This window comes from Candoia aspera, chromosome 2 (genome assembly GCF_035149785.1).
Source record: "Candoia aspera isolate rCanAsp1 chromosome 2, rCanAsp1.hap2, whole genome shotgun sequence".
Lineage (NCBI taxonomy): Eukaryota > Metazoa > Chordata > Lepidosauria > Squamata > Boidae > Candoia > Candoia aspera.
This window is the reverse complement of record NC_086154.1, coordinates 127,100,873-127,118,027: the sequence shown is the minus strand read 5'-3', so window position 1 is coordinate 127,118,027 and position 17,155 is coordinate 127,100,873. Positions and strand designations below refer to the sequence as shown.

The 17,155-nt window shown below is 43.9% G+C and overlaps 1 protein-coding gene across 1 annotated transcript; it reads right to left on the bottom strand.

Moving 5' to 3' along the window:
- Positions 1-4,692: 4,692 nt before the first annotated feature.
- COIL (coilin) lies at positions 4,693-14,710 on the bottom strand. Its single transcript, XM_063293583.1, has 7 exons — positions 14,430-14,710; positions 11,664-12,789; positions 9,732-9,818; positions 8,318-8,365; positions 6,282-6,351; positions 5,781-5,869; positions 4,693-4,918 (listed from the first exon to the last, which is right to left on the bottom strand). Exons 1-7 carry the CDS (start codon positions 14,690-14,692, stop codon positions 4,799-4,801), a joined length of 1,803 nt encoding a protein of 600 aa, XP_063149653.1. The 5' UTR covers positions 14,693-14,710; the 3' UTR covers positions 4,693-4,798.
- Positions 14,711-17,155: the final 2,445 nt, after the last annotated feature.

Genomic DNA, 17,155 nt, shown 5'->3' with positions numbered 1-17,155 from the left:
CCGGGCGTGCAAGATGCAGGGGTGACTTGGTGAATGGATCGCGTGGGACAAACTACCGCGCAGCTAAAGCTTAAAGCCAGCCGTTTCCTGGTCAAGTCAACCAACCCATCCATCTTACAACCATCAGGGCCCCCACAACCCCTGCCACTTTTATTTCATTTCATTTCATTTTACTTTAATTTTAATTTTTGATTTTATCCCAACTTTATTATTTTTATAAATAACTCAAGTCAGGGAACATACCAAATACTCCCTCCTCCTCCTCTTTTCCCCATAACAACAACTCCTGAGGTGAGTTGGGCTGAGAGAGGGGGACTGGCCCAAGGTCACCCAGCCGGCTTTCATGCCTGAGGCGGACTAGAACTCTCAAGTCTCCTGGTTGCTAGCCCATTGCCTTAACCACTAGACCACACTGGCACTCTTATGTATCAAATGTAGAATGAGCAATTGTAAAGAAGCCAAGAGATGATGATACTGTAATGATGGCCATTTATTATTTCCAAAACTGAAGAAAATAAAGATATCAATAATTCTTGGAGACCAGCATGGCAAACTGAGTGGGTATTCTGCTCCTCCCCTGTTTATGGGCTCTGGGGCATCTGTGGAAGCAGAACACTGATTAGGCTTACCTTTGACCTGATTTACTAGGTTGTGAGTTCACAAGGGTTGTACCTTTGTGTGTACTTAGGAACTCCAACTGGCTGCAAAAGAAAATATGCTGCATGTGCAAAATAGATAAGAGCTGCTCCTCTCTCCACTCACTGGCTGAACCTAGGTTTTGCATCCAGAGGGTGGCAGAGCCTCTCCTTGGCATCTCACCAGAGAGACTGAAAAATCCTGCTTTAAGCTCTAAACAGTTGCTGTCTTCTAGGGGTGGACAGAGCAGATTAAAGAGACCAAGGTTCTGACTTGGAATAATGGAACTCCCTATGTACTTACTTGTTCTGCTGGAGGTACACTTGCTGGTCAAAAGAAAGCAGCCTCTCTGTTAGCAAACTATGGAACTGTTTAACATCTACATGAAACTGCTGGGAGAGATCATCCATTGCCACAGGGTGAGGTATCATCAGTATACTGATTTTTTTTTTAAATCGTATGGCATAGCAGTTCAGTGTTCATGCTACTTTTTTCTTCAAGTGTAGTATGCTGATGATACTCAATTATATCTTTCTGCCCCTGGTGAATTAAGCAGTGCCATGGATATCCCGTCCCAGTGCTTGGAAGCTGTAGGGGTCTGGATGGGGAACACAGGCTTCAACTGAATCCTGGCAAGACTAAGTGGTTTTGGTTTTAGGGCCTTCAGGATCTGGGACTTTACCATCTTTGGTACTGAATGGGGTGGCACTGCCCCAGACAGACCCAGTTGGCAATCTGGGGGCCTTCTGGACTCACGACTTCTACTCAAGGAGTAGGTGCCAGTCATCGCCAGGAGGTCCTTTGCACAACTTCATGTTCTGTGCCAGTTGCACCTGTTCCTGGATTGTGAAGCTCTGCTCATGCCCTAGTCACCTCCCTTATGGACTATTGTGATGTGCTTACATGGGGCTGCCCTTGAAGAGTACCTGGAAGCTTCAGCTGGTGCCAATTGCAGCAGCACAGGCAGTTATGTGTGCCCCTAAGAGGACCCACATTACATTTCTGCTTTGTGAGCTGCATTGGTTCCCAGTTTGCTTCCGGGTGCAATTCAAGGTGCTGTTTTTGACCTTTAAAGCCCTATGTGGCATGGGCCCAGGTTATCAGAGGGACCGTCTCCCTGATTACATCAGCCCATCCCATTAAGTCGGGCAGAAGAGGCATCCTGCTCTAACGCAGCCACCACGTCAGGGTGCATTAAACACCACAAGCACCCCGAATCGACCATTGCCCACACTTCAACAGTTCGTGTACGGGACCCCAATTTCACCTTCACTGTCAGGGTAGGGAAGTTTCCACTCACCGAAGCGTGGTCGTGCCCTTCCTCTACCACCTGCCCAGCAGCGCCTCTTAGAGCAGGTGGCTGGCGTTTCCCGCCGGCTGAGACAGCTCGAGCTCCCCTTCGTCCCCATAGAAAGGGGCGTTCTCAGCCTCGGTTTCAGCCATCGCTGCCTTCACCTTTCTGGGCATGGAGGGGGATTTCCCTGACGGCTTTGCCGGACACTCCTCGGTCTTCCTCTGCAGGCACGCCGCTGCTCGGTGCCCCTCCTTCCCACATTGGAGGCATTGCCCTTTTGCAAAATGGCTCTCCTCCTCCTCCTGCCAGGCCGTACGTCCTGCTCTGCCAGTGGTGCCCGGTGGCTTGGCCGTCCTCATCATGGCCGTTGCTTGGGGCCCTTCCTGCTTTGTGCGAACTTAGCCTGGGCTTGCTCGACATTCCCCGCTAATTGAATCCAGTCATATAGGGTGATCGGATCTGCCCTTCCTAACGCCCATCTCAGTAACTCGGGTCTCAGTCCGTCTGTGAACATTTCTATTAGAGTAGTTGGCGACCAATCGTCAACCTTTGCCGCTAGGGCTTGGAATTCTAGGGCATAATCGGCCACGGACTTTGATCCTTGGATCAGTTCCCTCAGAGCCACCTTAGCTTTCTCCTTTGCTAACGGGTCAGCAAAATGCATTTTTAGCGCCCACAGAAAGTCTCTGAAATCATCCAACTCCATGGCGTCCATCTCGGTTAATTGGACAAACCAATCAGCTGCCCTCCCCTCCAGTTGAGTAGCTACAGCGTTTATCTTTGCCCTTTCCGAAGGAAACAGCCTCCCAAACTCCTCCATATAGCTTTTTGCATTAGTCAGGAAGAATGACAGCTTCGTGGGATCCCCATCAAACTTGACAGTGAATTCCCTATACCTGGCCCTTTGTGGGCTGCTCTTCCTTTCCTTCCACCCAGCCCTCCTCCTGGGCTCTGGAGACCTTTCCTCTTGAGGGGGGGGGGAATTCACAACCCCGACTTTGGGACTTCTCTTCCAATCTCTGCTTCGTCCCCTCCCTCCGTCCTCAGCCCGCCGCGGGGGCGATGGAGACGCCCGCCGGGGACTGCGCGGTGGCGATCCCCCCCAGTACCTCCTCCGGTCTTTCCTCCTCACACTCAGGGGGGGGGAGGGAGAAACAGATGGGGACGACCGTCTGTAATGATATTCCCTTCTTCCTCTGTCCTGGCTGCCCCTCGCAAATGACATCCTCACCATCATGTCTTCTAAAGACTTTACCCTGGCTTCCAACCTCTGTGATTTCTCAGTGGCCTCGGAGACGTCCGACCCACTCTTCTCCATTATGGCCACACTTGGGGACAGCGGATACCTTGGCTTCACAGGTGCTGGGGGCGTTCCGGACAGGGTTCCCTCTGCCTTCCTGACCACCTTGGACTTTACCATTTTCGCAGTAGCTGAGCTGGCGTCCGAGGTCTCCGACAGTTCCTCTGATTCCGGAGTGAGGGTCCTTTCCCTTCTTTGTCCCATGGAATCCGTTTCCCCCACGCTGGAATCCCCACTCTCTCCAGAGCGGGAAGTAGGTTCAGCCATCACTAACTTTATTTCCTCACAGTAACACTGGAAGGATGTAAGAGTTTTAAGATTCTCAGCTTTATGTAATGATTGCCTATTCTGACATACTCAGCCTCACAAGCAGGTTCTTAATGAAAACTGATTTATTGAAAGAATAGTGTGCAAATACAAAGAAAGCTGAGAATGATCAAAAGCGCGCCAAATACAAACTAAAAACCCTCGCTTCAAACCCGATCCCGCCCCTCACCCCACCATAGCAACCACCCCCTCCCAGGTGCTGGTAACCGTTACACATCGGCCTGGGAAAGTAACCTTGAACACATGCAATAACCCAAACATACATTCCTCAGTAACAGTAAGGAGATTACAGCCCGGCACGGCTGAAATTCTCCTCCCAGCAAATGACAGACACGGATCAGGAAATTGACATGTGAAACGTTAGGATGTACCCAGACCATTGGAACGATGAACATGACAATTACGTGTGATATTCTCTCACTTGTGGTTTTGTTTTTATCTATGTTTACGGTTTTAATTGTTTTTAAGCGGTTTTGTAGTATGTTTTAATAGTATGTTTTATTGTGTACTGCCCAGAGTCACTTGTGAGAGATGGGCGGCCATATAAATTTGACAAATAAATAAAGTATTTGAGAATAATCCATGATTATTTGTTGGCTACTGCTCTAATAACATTTCAGCAGAACTGTATATAAACTTATATTTTGGGTTGTGTATTATAGCCATTTAACAAAGACAGGAGTTGATCCATAGACTACTCTTGAAAATAACACTGGGGGCTTCATGCCAGCAGTGGGCAGGCTCTAGCTCTCATTAAGAGACCACAGTATTGGTAAAATGTCTGTATAGTGATTCCCAAACTTTCGGGCTGCAGCCCCCTTGCCTTCCAGGCCACATCCATAGTGTCCCCATACATGCACACATACAAACACACAATTCTTTCTTTGTGTTGGATCTACTGCAAATTAAAAACAGTGACTTCTAATCTAACACTATAAACAAGGGTACTGCGCAACTAAAATGGCATCTACCGTCTGGTTTGGCTGGTTTGTGCAGCATGTCCTGTCCAGACCAAGTCTCCAGAATAGACTCTGTTGGTCTCTGCATTTTCCAAGCATTTATTTAGTGGTCCATGACTGCAGAAAGTTTGCACGAAACATCATACCAGGCGTTAATAAATTACACTCCCTCAGCATCATTTTCATTTTATAATATTTTATTTTAAAAAAGGATATGTATATACTGTCTTTAGAAACTGAAGGAAAATCCTTCAAAAATATTTACACACTGCTCAGTCATATTCACATCTGAGGGCCAGGCAAATTCACATCTGAAGGGATTCCCTTTTTAGCACCAGATTCATTATTGGGAGGGTCAATTATTAGTCTGGGCTCAATTAGCGCATCCCAACTTTCAGTTATCTAAAAGAGAAAACATAGATGAAAAATTGAAATTTGATACAGCAAGCAGACATCATCTGAATGGCATTAAACCACTGCAATACAATGTAAGCATTTCTTTATGGAGAAGCATTTATCAAAGCACATATAACCCCTTCCCAAAGGCTAAAAATTTAAGCTGCAGTCCTTCCGGTGGCACCACTGGATGGCATGAGGTTGAGTTGTGCCACGACCCCTCATCTATCGTACTGAGCTTGTTTTATCGGTTGTTGAACTGCATTTAACAAAGCTGGTTTAGGGTGAGGCGTGGGGATGTATCTGGTCACTTCCTTTATCCAATAATCTCTGAGACAGTAAAAAAAAATTACCTTGTGACTTTTTAAAAGTAGAATTGTTGCCTGGAAGTGTAGGCAGTTGGGAGGGAAAGGAAAACAGAACAAGGAAATAACAGAAAGACAATAAATGGAGAACAGAGAGAGAGAAGGGGAAAATGAACTTAAGGGAGGCAAGGGAGAGAGAACTGAGGAACGATGGCAAATGTGTGTAAATGAAGGGATGAAAGGAGTTGGCTTGGGCCAGACCCAGTTTGGAACTGCCCCACTGATACCAGTAGCAGCCCCAATTGTTGCTGACATGTGACCTCCAAAAGGTCTGCCCAAGATAAATGCTCTTGAACTGAGAAATGTTTCCCCCTTTCTCTAGGTTGCTCTCTCTGTGCGATGCAATTTCACTTGCACAAGTAAAGAATTAGTCCATGCACAGGCACTGTAGTTGTGGTAAGACTTGATCCAGGACAGGAACATAGGAAGATTTATTTTAAAATGTCTGAAGGATTTAAGGAAGCCTTAGATGGCCCATCAATTTCAAGAAAGCACTACCGTACCTTTCTGTCCTGAGATACTGCATATTCGATTGTCTCAGCTCCATCTTCAGCCTGATAAACCAGATCGAATTTCCCTGGCTCTTTTACTACTAAAAAAAGCCCACAACAAAATGAAAATTAGATTCTGGGTGTTTGCAATGCCACTGGAAATTGCAGGACTTGTCAACAGATGGTATAGAATTAATCGATTCCACGGATGGAACAGATTCAATCAGCAGAACAGAGAAGGGACATTCCTCCCTGCCCTCCCATTCAGCTGCCTCCCCGGCAGGACCTCAACATCTGCTCCTGACACCCTCCCTCTGGAGCAGATTTAGGGATGTAAGCAGAGCCCTGCAAGAGAAAAAGAAATTCTGCTCACCCAAGTTGAGATTTCTCCCGTGATAGTTTAACTTTCCCTTCAAGCCGGACTACTAGTTTTGCAAAACCCCATTATAAATGGTGATAACTTGTCATCCTGCTTCACAAGAGCAAAACATTAGGAAGTTGCACAGTACTCACCTGATGAAAAAGAAAGGATTTCAAGTTCTAGCTGCTTATTAGCAGGATTCCAGCTGACAATTTTTCCTTCCTTAAATTGATGGGAAAGAATTAAATAATGGCATTTGTACGGGCATTCAGTAAAACACTAACATGTGCTACGTATTTTATTGTATCATAAAATGTTGCATTATTAGTATTGTTATAAACAACAAATCCCCAGTATGTGGCTGCAACAATAAGAGCGATATGGATTTTTATTCTGCGTGGAAGCTCTTTAAATAACAGCAATTCATCCTCTCTGCTACTAGGTTTTGTGTGGTTTGCTCTTCAATAGGAGGGATGCATTACCTCTCTTCTTCATGGTCCCTAGCATTTCATACAATACTAACAATGAGAACTTGAATAGTGAACACCTTAACTAGTAATTCTGAAATTCCTGACAACCATAAATGTTTCCAAAGAGAGAGAGAACACATTCATATGATAGTCAACCATTATCCCTTCAGAACTATAGACTGTGGTGTTTGAAAGTGGAAAAGACATCTTTAAAGGTAGACTTTCCTAGTTAAGAATTGATTTTTCTGTTTAAAATCACATTCCTGTGCGAGCAAGAGAAACTATGTAAACATCAAGGAAGCGATGAGGACTCAAGGTACACTTTGCCATTGTAGTTTAGTTTGGAGTGACCCTGGGGAAGGGAATAGAAGCCAGGTAACATAGCATAAGCATGTCAGGCAAAGGGCAGTGCAAAAAGGCTCATCTTATAATACAATAATGAAGGAATGTAGATCAGGGGTGACAGCAAGGTCTGGATTTGGGTGATTACTTTATTGTTGATTTAGTGTGTGTCCCTTCAAGTAACACGGCATAAGCATGTCAGGCAAAGGGCTTTATTGTTGATTTAGTGTGTGTGTGTCCCTTCAAGTCAATGTTGACTCCTGGCAACTGCCTGGAGAAGTCCCTGAAGTTTTCTTGGCAAGATTTTTCAGCATTGGTTTGCCCTTCCCTCCTTCCCAGGGCTGTGTGTGTGTGACTGGCCCAAGGTCACCCAGCTGGCTTTGTGCCCAAGGCGGGGCTAGAATTCACAGTCTCCCAGTTTCTAGCCGGGTGGCTTAACCACTACACCAAACTGGCTCTCTTTGTTGATACAGAGTTGGGGGCTTTTCTTGCCTATGCAAATATCATGAATTATTCATGATTTGACCATATATCTTTTTCTATATAATCCTTTGCAAATCTGTCTCTGGTTCTTTCGGACTGGTTGGCTGGGAGCCCAATGATCACTGTTCTAGGGCATTTCAATAAAGAAACTTTGGTTTGGATCTCAATTGCTCTGGTTCATCTTTTTTGCAATGGAATCACTTTTTCCGTCAAGGAATAGAGTGAGAAAGATAAATTCCCAAGCAATAAAACAATAACAACATAATTCATACAGGACTCCATGCTCCTAAAGAATTTTGTATACATTACCTCAAAAATCCTTTCAACCATCCATAAACTAGACTAGCATTCTTATCACTGGAGAAGACAAGGAGAGCAGATACCAAGAAGTAGCTTGGTCAAAGAATTAGATTCAAATTGGAAAAAAACCCAACCAGCATCTCACTTGCTTAATTCAGTATTAAAATAAACACTGATTATAAAGCAAAAAATAAAATTAGGAGGAGTCTAGTAGTGTCTTTTCAAAAGAACAATTTTATTAAAAGGCATAAGCTTTCACGAGATGGTGCTCACTTCATCAGATGCACAGAGGTGCTAGAATGATGTAGGATTTAAACTGGGGAGAGGCAATGGGGAAGTGGGGGAAGGCTATGCAGCTGCAGGGAACATGTGAGACAGATTACAAGATGAAATCTGAATTACAAGCTTGTAATTGCAACTCATGAAAGATTATGCCTTTTAATGCATAATCAGTTTCAATTTCTTAGTCAGAAAAGATGCTCCTTCTGATTTTTTGCTACCATAGACTAACACGGCTGTCTTGCAAAATAAAGCAGAATATTTAATAAATAGAAATGAAGCATCAAATTATGTTGAGAAGTTGATGGCAATACCTTGTAATCTGATACTTCAGGTGTATAATTTTCAGTTAATTCCAAAAGCTGTTAAAAAAAAACCAAAATATTAAGCTACGGACATACTTGTGGCCTCCACAAACTGTATTATTTAATTTAATTTTTATCCTGCCTTTATTATTTTTATAAATAACTCAAGGCGGTGAACATACCTAATACTCCTTCCTCCTCCTATTTTTCCCACAACAACAACCCTGTGAGGTGAGTTGGGCTGGGAGAGTGTGACTGGCCCAAGGTCACCCAGCCAGCTTTCATGCTCAAGGCGGGACTAGAACTCACAGTCTCCTGGTTTCTAGCCCAGCACCTTAACCACCAGACCAAATCCAACTAAAGCTAGCATAGAAACTAGAAATCAGTAATGAAAGCTCTTAAAGCCAACTATTTCTGATAATATTCAGTACACAATAATAGTTATTATTATTTAAACCATACCCCATCTAAAAAGCTCGGCTAACATTACAAGTAGATTAATGCCCCTTCAGGAGAGGTAGAGGAACCTGTAGAATCACAGCTCTAAGCAGCCTGAGCCAATTAGCGACAGTAAAGGATGCTCTGAGTTGTTAGGTACGTGTCACTGTAGCAAGGCAGGTAAGATGTCCCAGGAAAGCACATATGGGAGAAAAAGGTATATAAATCTTGCAGAGAAGGGACCAGCTTGTGAACCAATTAATTCTTCAGCAAAGAGGCGGGAGGAGAACTTCACCTGATCCAGGTACTGGCAGAATAAGTAGTTAAATTAAAACCTCCGGGGGCGACCTCAACTCCTGTTGACTCCATGGGTATGTCCGTGTTGTTTTCTCGGCAACAACAGAGAGGTGGTTTGCCACTGTCTTCTTCCAGGATGTTTTTTTTTTCTGACTTCCCAATCTAAGCTATAGTCATGAGATTTCCTGGTGACCTCTCATCCAAGAAATAATCAGGTCCAATCCTGTTTAGCTTTTCAAGATCAGTCAAAGTAGTTAGGTGGTTGAGTGGCTTCTGGATAAGATGGATCCTAATTCTCAAATTATGCTAGCTTTTATTAAGGATACTGTATACCGTTTTACACATGGGAATAGCATTTCCACCTGTCCATTCTCTTTTAAATTTTCTTACAAGGAAGCTTCCACCATCTTACAGAGGAACCACCTTTTTAATCAAAGTTTGGACCTGCAGGGAAAATACACCAGGCTCACATATAAATGCTAAACCATCATGAGGCTTGTTTGTATCACTGTGTTTTGTAAACCACTGCTTCTGATTTAGTGTCTTGTGCAAACCAACCAATTCTGAATTAATAAATCATGCTTCAACAAACCTACCCCACTGAACAGAATATGCTACTCAACCTGCCTCACAGTTAATATCTGCATTTCACTCCCTGCTGCATATTATACAGCTAAAAGAAGAATACCTTGAAGGCAATTTTTTCGCCTACTTGTGGAGGAGCAGCTAAGAGAGGTAGCGTGCTATAGTCCTTTTTTGGAACTTCCACAGGATTCTACAAAACAATAATTAAAAATATCATCAGTGCAAAAATCATTACTAAGAAGTTGTAGCAAAGTTGCCCAATTAACGTCTACTTTAAAACATTAGCTGCCTTGACAGTAATGGCACTGGCCACTCACAAGAGTATTTTATCTATGAAAACTTAAGCCTGACAGAGATAGCTAGGGCCATATCTGTTTTAATTAAAATCTTTCTAGCCTCGTGGATCTCCACACAGATCATGCTTTGGGAATTATTGTTTAGAAGGCTGGGAGGAGGAATAGATCTGCCTGTCTATTTTTCCCCCAACCTTCTGAAGCAGTAATTCTCCAGAGTGTGGTCTACCAAAGCCACCGCATGAACCCTGCCCCAGCTCCAGCTCCCCATGTGCACAGAGCCAGCTACCAGACAACTTACTGCTCAGTGCCCACTCAAGTAGTTTTTTGGTACAAAAAGTTTACAAGGCCTCTTAAAATGGAGGGGACAGGAAGATTGATTGATTGATTGATTTAAATTTGTATCACTGCCCATCTCCCCCAATGGGGGACTCTGGGCATTTTACAATAAAAAAAATAATAAAAATATAAAAACCTAAATTACAGTCTAAAAGCATAAATAAGATAATAAGCATAAAATCCAAGATGAGATAAAATCAAAATTAATAAGGGGTGCTATGGCGCCAACCACCCCCAGGTGGAACTGTTACCCTCCCCATCCCAAGCAAGGCGGCAGAACCAGGTCTTCAATTTCTTCCGGAAGGCCGGGAGTGAGGAAACCCGTCTCAACTCTGGGGGCAAGATATTCCAAAGGGCAGTCGCCACTGCACAGAAGGCCCACCTCCTGGACCCCGCTAGATGAAATTCCTTTGCTGATGGGGTCCATAGCATGCCCTCTCTGCTTGACCGGGTGGGGCGGGTCGATGTTATGGGGATGGGATGGTCCTTCAGGTAGCCTGGTCCCATGCCATGTAGTGCTGGCACCAGGCTGCACAAACATGCAACTATAACAATCATACATTTGCTGAAAAATGTAAACTCTCATGTTCTTAAAGATGCAAATGTATGTGTAGAGGGCTTGTTTAATTGGGTGGTCTCTGCATATTCCTAATGTTTATTTAGTGGTCCATGGCTGGAGGAAAAAAATCTGAGAAACCCTGATCTGAAGTACTGAAAGTGGTAGTGATCCTATATTGGAGTATTTTTTTTCTCTGCCCTCACCAGTTCCCTTATTTCAACTTGTCATAAAAATATTCTTTCTTGCAGTGTGGAGCAGAGATTTGAAAATGGGTTTCTAACAAATTCAAGAGATTTCTTCTTACCACATCCAACACTTGGGAGTTCTATCTATTTCTGTCTAAGTAGGACAGCAAACTCTCCTTGGGGACAGGATGATTCTAGCTGGTGCAACTTCTTCCAGGCAGGTAATTATTTTAAAGTTCTGGATTTCCTCCCTAGCCCAGGGCTAGAGGAAAAGAGAAGGTGTTGACAAAAGCCTACTAATTACATAGTAGCAGGCGCACTGGCCTACATCACAAAATAGTTAGCAAGGCCACCTTACTAGCATTTACCATATGAAACATAAAGGAAAAAAGATAGCAGGAAAATAATGCAGCAAGGAAACATTCTTAGACAAATTAAATGCCAAATCGAACAAAATAAAAACCCAGCAGCCTCATACCATGCTTCTCAGCTTCTAGACCATGTCAGAAACAGAGCATTCAGCTGATACTCAATTTTTGCAGATAATTTATGAACCAGACTACCACCATTTGCAGTTACATACCTGATGACAGGTATGTAATGGCTCCAATTTTTCTAACAATGTTACATCACCAACTAGATGTTACTGTTATACCCACCTGAGTAATCACTGAGCTATTTGTAGCTGCTTCATTTAACTGTTTCTGTTTCTGGTGTTCACCACTGTAATTATAGAAGAAATGAATGCTTTCTCCTCTTCCTCGACCCCTGGGCATCCCACGGCATCCACGAACTCTCGGTCCTCTCCAAAAGGGAGTTTCTCCTCTTCCACGACCCCTTCTGTTTTCCCTCGAGCTTGCAGCCAGTCCACAAGAGATAGCTGACAGCTGCTTGTCACAATTCCCTCCCACAGACGGACTGGCTGTGGCACTCGCCTTCGGTTTCTTTAAAGCACAAGTCTCCGATTCAGAACTATCAGATTCTGATGAGGAGCTTTTAGGTCCAGTCTTTGAAGAGTGGCCTGTCTCCGTTCCTTGGCTCTTATATGGTAGCCTATTTCTCAGGTTATTGCTCTGCTGCTCTTCTTCCTCCGAACTAGAATCTGAATCTGAGCTGAAGGACTGATTCTGGGCCTTTTTAGTTTCTCCTGTTTTAAGAGAAATTTTGTCTTTACGTTTCCCAGCAGAAACAGATTTTAGAGAAGAAGCCAGCCGTGGTTTATTTATGTGCTGTGATGCCCCTTTAGATGCCAGTGTGCTGATTTGTTTTGTGCCTGGTGTACTATGGTCACTATTAGATGACGATGTAGAGGATTCACTGGAGAAACCACCTTTCTTTGTGTTGGGTTGTGCTGCTATGTTTCCCTTTGTGCTTTTCTCGCTGAGACTTTTCTTGGCCTTTTGGGGGGTACTCTTTGATGAAAATGTACCTGCTTTCTTCTTTTTCTTTGCATCCTGCTCTTTCTCCTGCTCCATTTTTTTCCTAAGCTTCTTGGAATGAGAAGTATCATCATCACTCTTAGTGTCCATCATATGAGTCCTTTCAGGTGCCATTTTTTTCTTTTTCCCCAGTGTCACAGAATCTTGAATATTTTCAGATTTTTCCTCCTGGTGCTCAAAGTTCCATTTACCCTTCTTTCTTTTGTTGGGCTCTTCATCTTCACTTTCAGAATCCTTTACTTCCAGTTTCTGCCAGATTCGCTTTCTTTCTTTTTTTGACAGGCTGCTGAAACCATTGGTGACTGTGTCGTGACTGTTTTCTCCAACAACTTCTTCCAGTTTGACTCTATCAAATCCACAAACAAAAGAAAATGTTAATGCTGCAGCACATTTTATACAGTATCATGCTAAAAAGTGAAACACATCCAGCTGGCCTTCAATCCAACAAAGACACAGCTTAGGAACTCTTCTTCATCTCAATATGATATTCTGTTTTCACTCTTCATGCCTTAAGAGTAATAGCCTTATATGTGTATACTTGAAAGTAGGTCACACGAGTGGGATCATTATCACACTAAGCCATGATTTACTGAATCATGGTTTAAGTATGCCACAGTTGTCTGGACTCATATATCACATTAAACCAAAAAAAAAATCACAGTGTGAAGCCTTCTTTATATTTAGGGCTTATGTCGCATAACTGTATATAGGACTGAGCCTGGAAGAACAAATAATAATTTCTCAAACTGCACTACCATCACCCCATAATAGGATAAATGAAGTTGTGTGACACTCTCCATAAATAAAATGAATATCATTAAGGCTGAGTTTGGGCAAGAAATAAGTACATGACTAACTTGTAATAGTTACTGTTGTGGCCAAAACCTGGCTCACCTAAAGCAACCAAATGACTTTGAAGATACAACAGAATTGAATTAGCATGCAAACAATAAAACAGTATATACTGGGCTCTCAGCAAAGCTTTGGCACTTTGCTGAACAGCCTTGAGCAAAAGCAGAACCAGAGCTTATATACCTTTGGCCTACTACATTGCAAAGACAAGGAAAAAGGCAGACACAGCAGAAATCACAGCAGGACATTGGAATGTTTTAGCAAAACCCATCCACATGACCTTATTGTTGTTTATCCCTCCCTAGTAGGTCAGCATGGCAGCTGTACTATCTTTGAGATATGATCAGTGAATAGAAACCATTGGGTTTACTGGGCCACTGATTCCTGCCAGCTTCCTCCCCATTGCCATTCAGGGTCAATTCAGCTTGCTGTGAATGTTTTCTTACAAAGGCACTTTAAGCAGTTCACATGTATTGGGGAGTGGGGTGGGGCTCTCATAGGTATGGTATGTGTGTGGGGGGGTACTTTTTACCACATTACATTTTAATTTATATATCAGAGTTCTCAAATTTCGTGAGCTTGCACAGGCAAAGCAGAGACCAAAACTCAGAGTAAGTTTTGCCTGTGATCAAGCCTTGCTAATACAAGCCTGGTAAGGGTTTTTCATTTTTTTTAATTTCAACAGTTTGGGGACACCTACTCTAGATGATAGAGTGGTTTTATGGGTGCTAATTTCCACATTAGACCTACTAAATTTAACATGGACACTGTAATCCTAAACAGCTGGATGGGGAAGGCTGGTGTAACTATAATGCACTTGGCTTACACCAGCCTTCCCCATCCAGCTGTTTAGGATTACAACTCCCATTCACTGTGGGTGAATCTAATGGAAGATATAATTCAAAATACTTGGAGGGTACCTTCCTGCCTAAATCTGAACAGGTTCAAGCTAACACTCAAAAAGAAATATACGGAAGTAAATTTGCCAACACACAAACAAAACAGCCAAATCTCTGTGAAAGCCTTCCAAAGCAGGCAGTCGCTCAGGAGAGCCCCCGTTTTCCCCACCACGCAGCCCAGGCGTGTGCAGTGCCCAAGGGGCCCCGGCCCTCTTTCCCGCTGCAAGGCTCCCACCGAAGGGAATCGTTGTCCCGCACCAGCCGCGCGCTCTCGGTGGGCGGCAGGAGCGCCCCGTCGAGGAAGAGGTTGAGCTTGGCGCGGCGGCTAAAGCCGAACTTCTCCCGAATGAGGCTGATCAGGTCAGTGACGAGGCGCACTTGGTTGGGCTCCACCAACAGCCAGCAGAGTCCGCAGGCCGGAGTCACCGGCGGCGGGTAATCGAAGAGCAGGCGGAGACGCACCGGAGCCTCGCAGCCGCTGCCCACGGCCGCCGCCATCTTGCCGGAAGACCGAGTGCTACGGCACGCCACGCGGGACAAAGAAAGCGAGAGCGCGAGGGACGCCTACGGGCTCCTTTCGCCGATAGTGCTGCTCGAAAGGGCTCCGCGAGAGGGAGGGCGCAAGAACTCGTTGATTCTTTCCAGGATAGCAATTTGTTGCGTTGGTCCATTTTTTAAAAACGTCCACCTCCTCGGACAGAGGAGCTACGTAACGGTTTCTGTAAATTTGGGGATGTCTAATTTTTAAATAGCCACATCTTCTCTGTTAAAATTCCGCAGTGCAGCTTTATTCAACCTCGTAGTGGGTGCAGACCTCCGAGTATTTAATTTCTGCTCGGTGGGCAGATGTGAAAAAAAATCCCGTCAGGACGGAATCGTCTCTGGAATCAACAAGTATATAAGTTACTTAACTGAAATGCATTATTGTATTATTCAACTATTATTAGCACTGCAGGTACAGTACCATGAGTCTGTTTCACTATTCAGATGATCATCTTGTCCACATTTAAGGCAGCCAATGATGATGGGAGTTGTAATCCAACATTTCATGAACATCAAGTTGGGAAGGCCTGTTCTGTTCTGTTTAAAAGACGAATCCTACAAATGATGTCTAGCACAGTCTTTACTGAAGTCTCCAGATGTATCAAAACTGCAACTTCCAGAATTGGGACCTAGACATGCATATTACACATATACTAACACATCACAGAGCATTTGCTCTGGCCAGATTCAACACATTCCCTTCAGCAGTTATTGATGGTAAATATCAAAAAAGTTCCCTTCCCCAGACAACTTTGCCCCTGTGACTCCCATGCCACAGATGATGTTCAGCATGTCTTGTTTCATAATTTCTATTTGAATCTGCATGAGGTATTAATCCAGCCGCTCCTACAGGAATTCTCAGGGAGGGATGACCAATGGTATGTCTCCTATCTTTTAGCAGACCATAAAAGCGCTATCACTCATAATGTTGCCAAATTCTGCCTCACTCCTACGAGACATATTGTCCAACAAAACTGCATTTCTTTGATACCTTTAAAATTATTTTCCCTCCCCTTCCTTTCTTCCTCTCATATAACTTGGTTTAATTACCATTTTAATTTAATTGCCATTTTAAAGTATATTTTATGTACACACACACACCTGTACACACATGTTGGTCAAAAACCATAAAAAAGGTTTACCTACCTATCTAACAAATTGATTAAAACAATCTTCCGTTCTTTCAAAAGAGACACAGCGGAAAGACTCGTATTCACTCATGAAATATAGAAATATGTCCTGGATGTGTCAATTCATTTTGATTCTAGAAATATTTCATTTCATGGGTGTTAGAAGTCAATCGATGGAGTGCCAGTTAAACCAAAGGCTTCAGTCAATTCCTCCCCCCTTAATACAATGGCATAACTTGAGGAGGGGGCAGGTAGCATGGGGGGCAGCACAATTCAGCAACCTATCCTTTCAGAGGGCTACAGAAGCAGAAAGATGACTTACTAATCATTTCCAGAAGAGATAGAGGGTGATGTTGGCTCCTAATCACATCCAAAACTCTGCAATGGCAGCCTGCATTTGTCTTCTGTTTCCGTTTTAAAGTGGTGTTTTCCATCTTCTGCCAAAATCAACCTTGCCCTCTGGACTGCCTGTGGCCCCTTGTTTCTCGGTAAGTTTAAAGGTGAGGATATGTTGCTCCTGTTGGCTACTCAAGGATGTGAGCAGCTAGATCGTTCTGCTTTTGGTAGCCGGAGACTTGGTGCGCTCTCTACATCAAAAGTAATATCTCTCCCTTCTCTTGCTACACCTGGCTGCCGATCCCCAGTTTCCCAGGTCTTGGAGGATGGCAAGAGAAATGTGGGGAGGGGGAGGGAAAGTGGTTCTTCAGCCCCTGCCCCCCACTGTAAAGCCTGTAGAGAAGTGGACCTGTTTGGTGGCAGCTCTGGAGTGGTCTGTGGAATAGGAGCAGAGAACAGCTTCTTTGGCGTTATTCCTCCCTCCCACAGACGGCTCCTTGGAAAGAGAACTGACAGCGGGAGTCCTGCTTCTCCCTTTCTCCTGCCTATCATCTTCTGCTGCCAGTAATTTGCACCAAGGAGACAGTTTTCTCTCCTTCCCTCTACTTGAGGACAGGACCCATATTCTGCCTCATTCCCAAGGAAGAATAAGGGTCAGAAATGCAGGGAGCACATTTTATATTGGCATCCTTTCCTGCTGGTTTGCAGACTACAGAAAAGCAAATAAATGGGGGAAGGGAGTGGGAAGCACATCATTCCAACCCCCAGCCTTACAATTCTCCAAACCCTTGAAAAAATGGTCTGAAGTCAACCAAAAAAATGGTTTCATGCAGGTTTTGTGAGGTGACCAAAGATTAAGGGTGCTATTTATTCTTGGTAATAAAGGATATAAAATTGCTTTGCTTGCAGTTTGTCAGTGCCTTTTAACTGAATACTTTTAAACTAAAATAAT

Coding starts and splice junctions, on each gene's coding strand:
- COIL (XM_063293583.1), bottom strand. CDS start 14,692: ATGGCGGCGGCCGTGGGCAGCGGCTGCGAGGCTCCGGTGCGTCTCCGC. Junction 12,790..14,429: donor CGGGACAACGATTCCCTTCG/GTGGGAGCCTTG, acceptor TGGATTTGATAG/AGTCAAACTGGAAGAAGTTG. Junction 5,870..6,281: donor AATCCTTTCTTTTTCATCAG/GTGAGTACTGTG, acceptor GGCTTTTTTTAG/TAGTAAAAGAGCCAGGGAAA.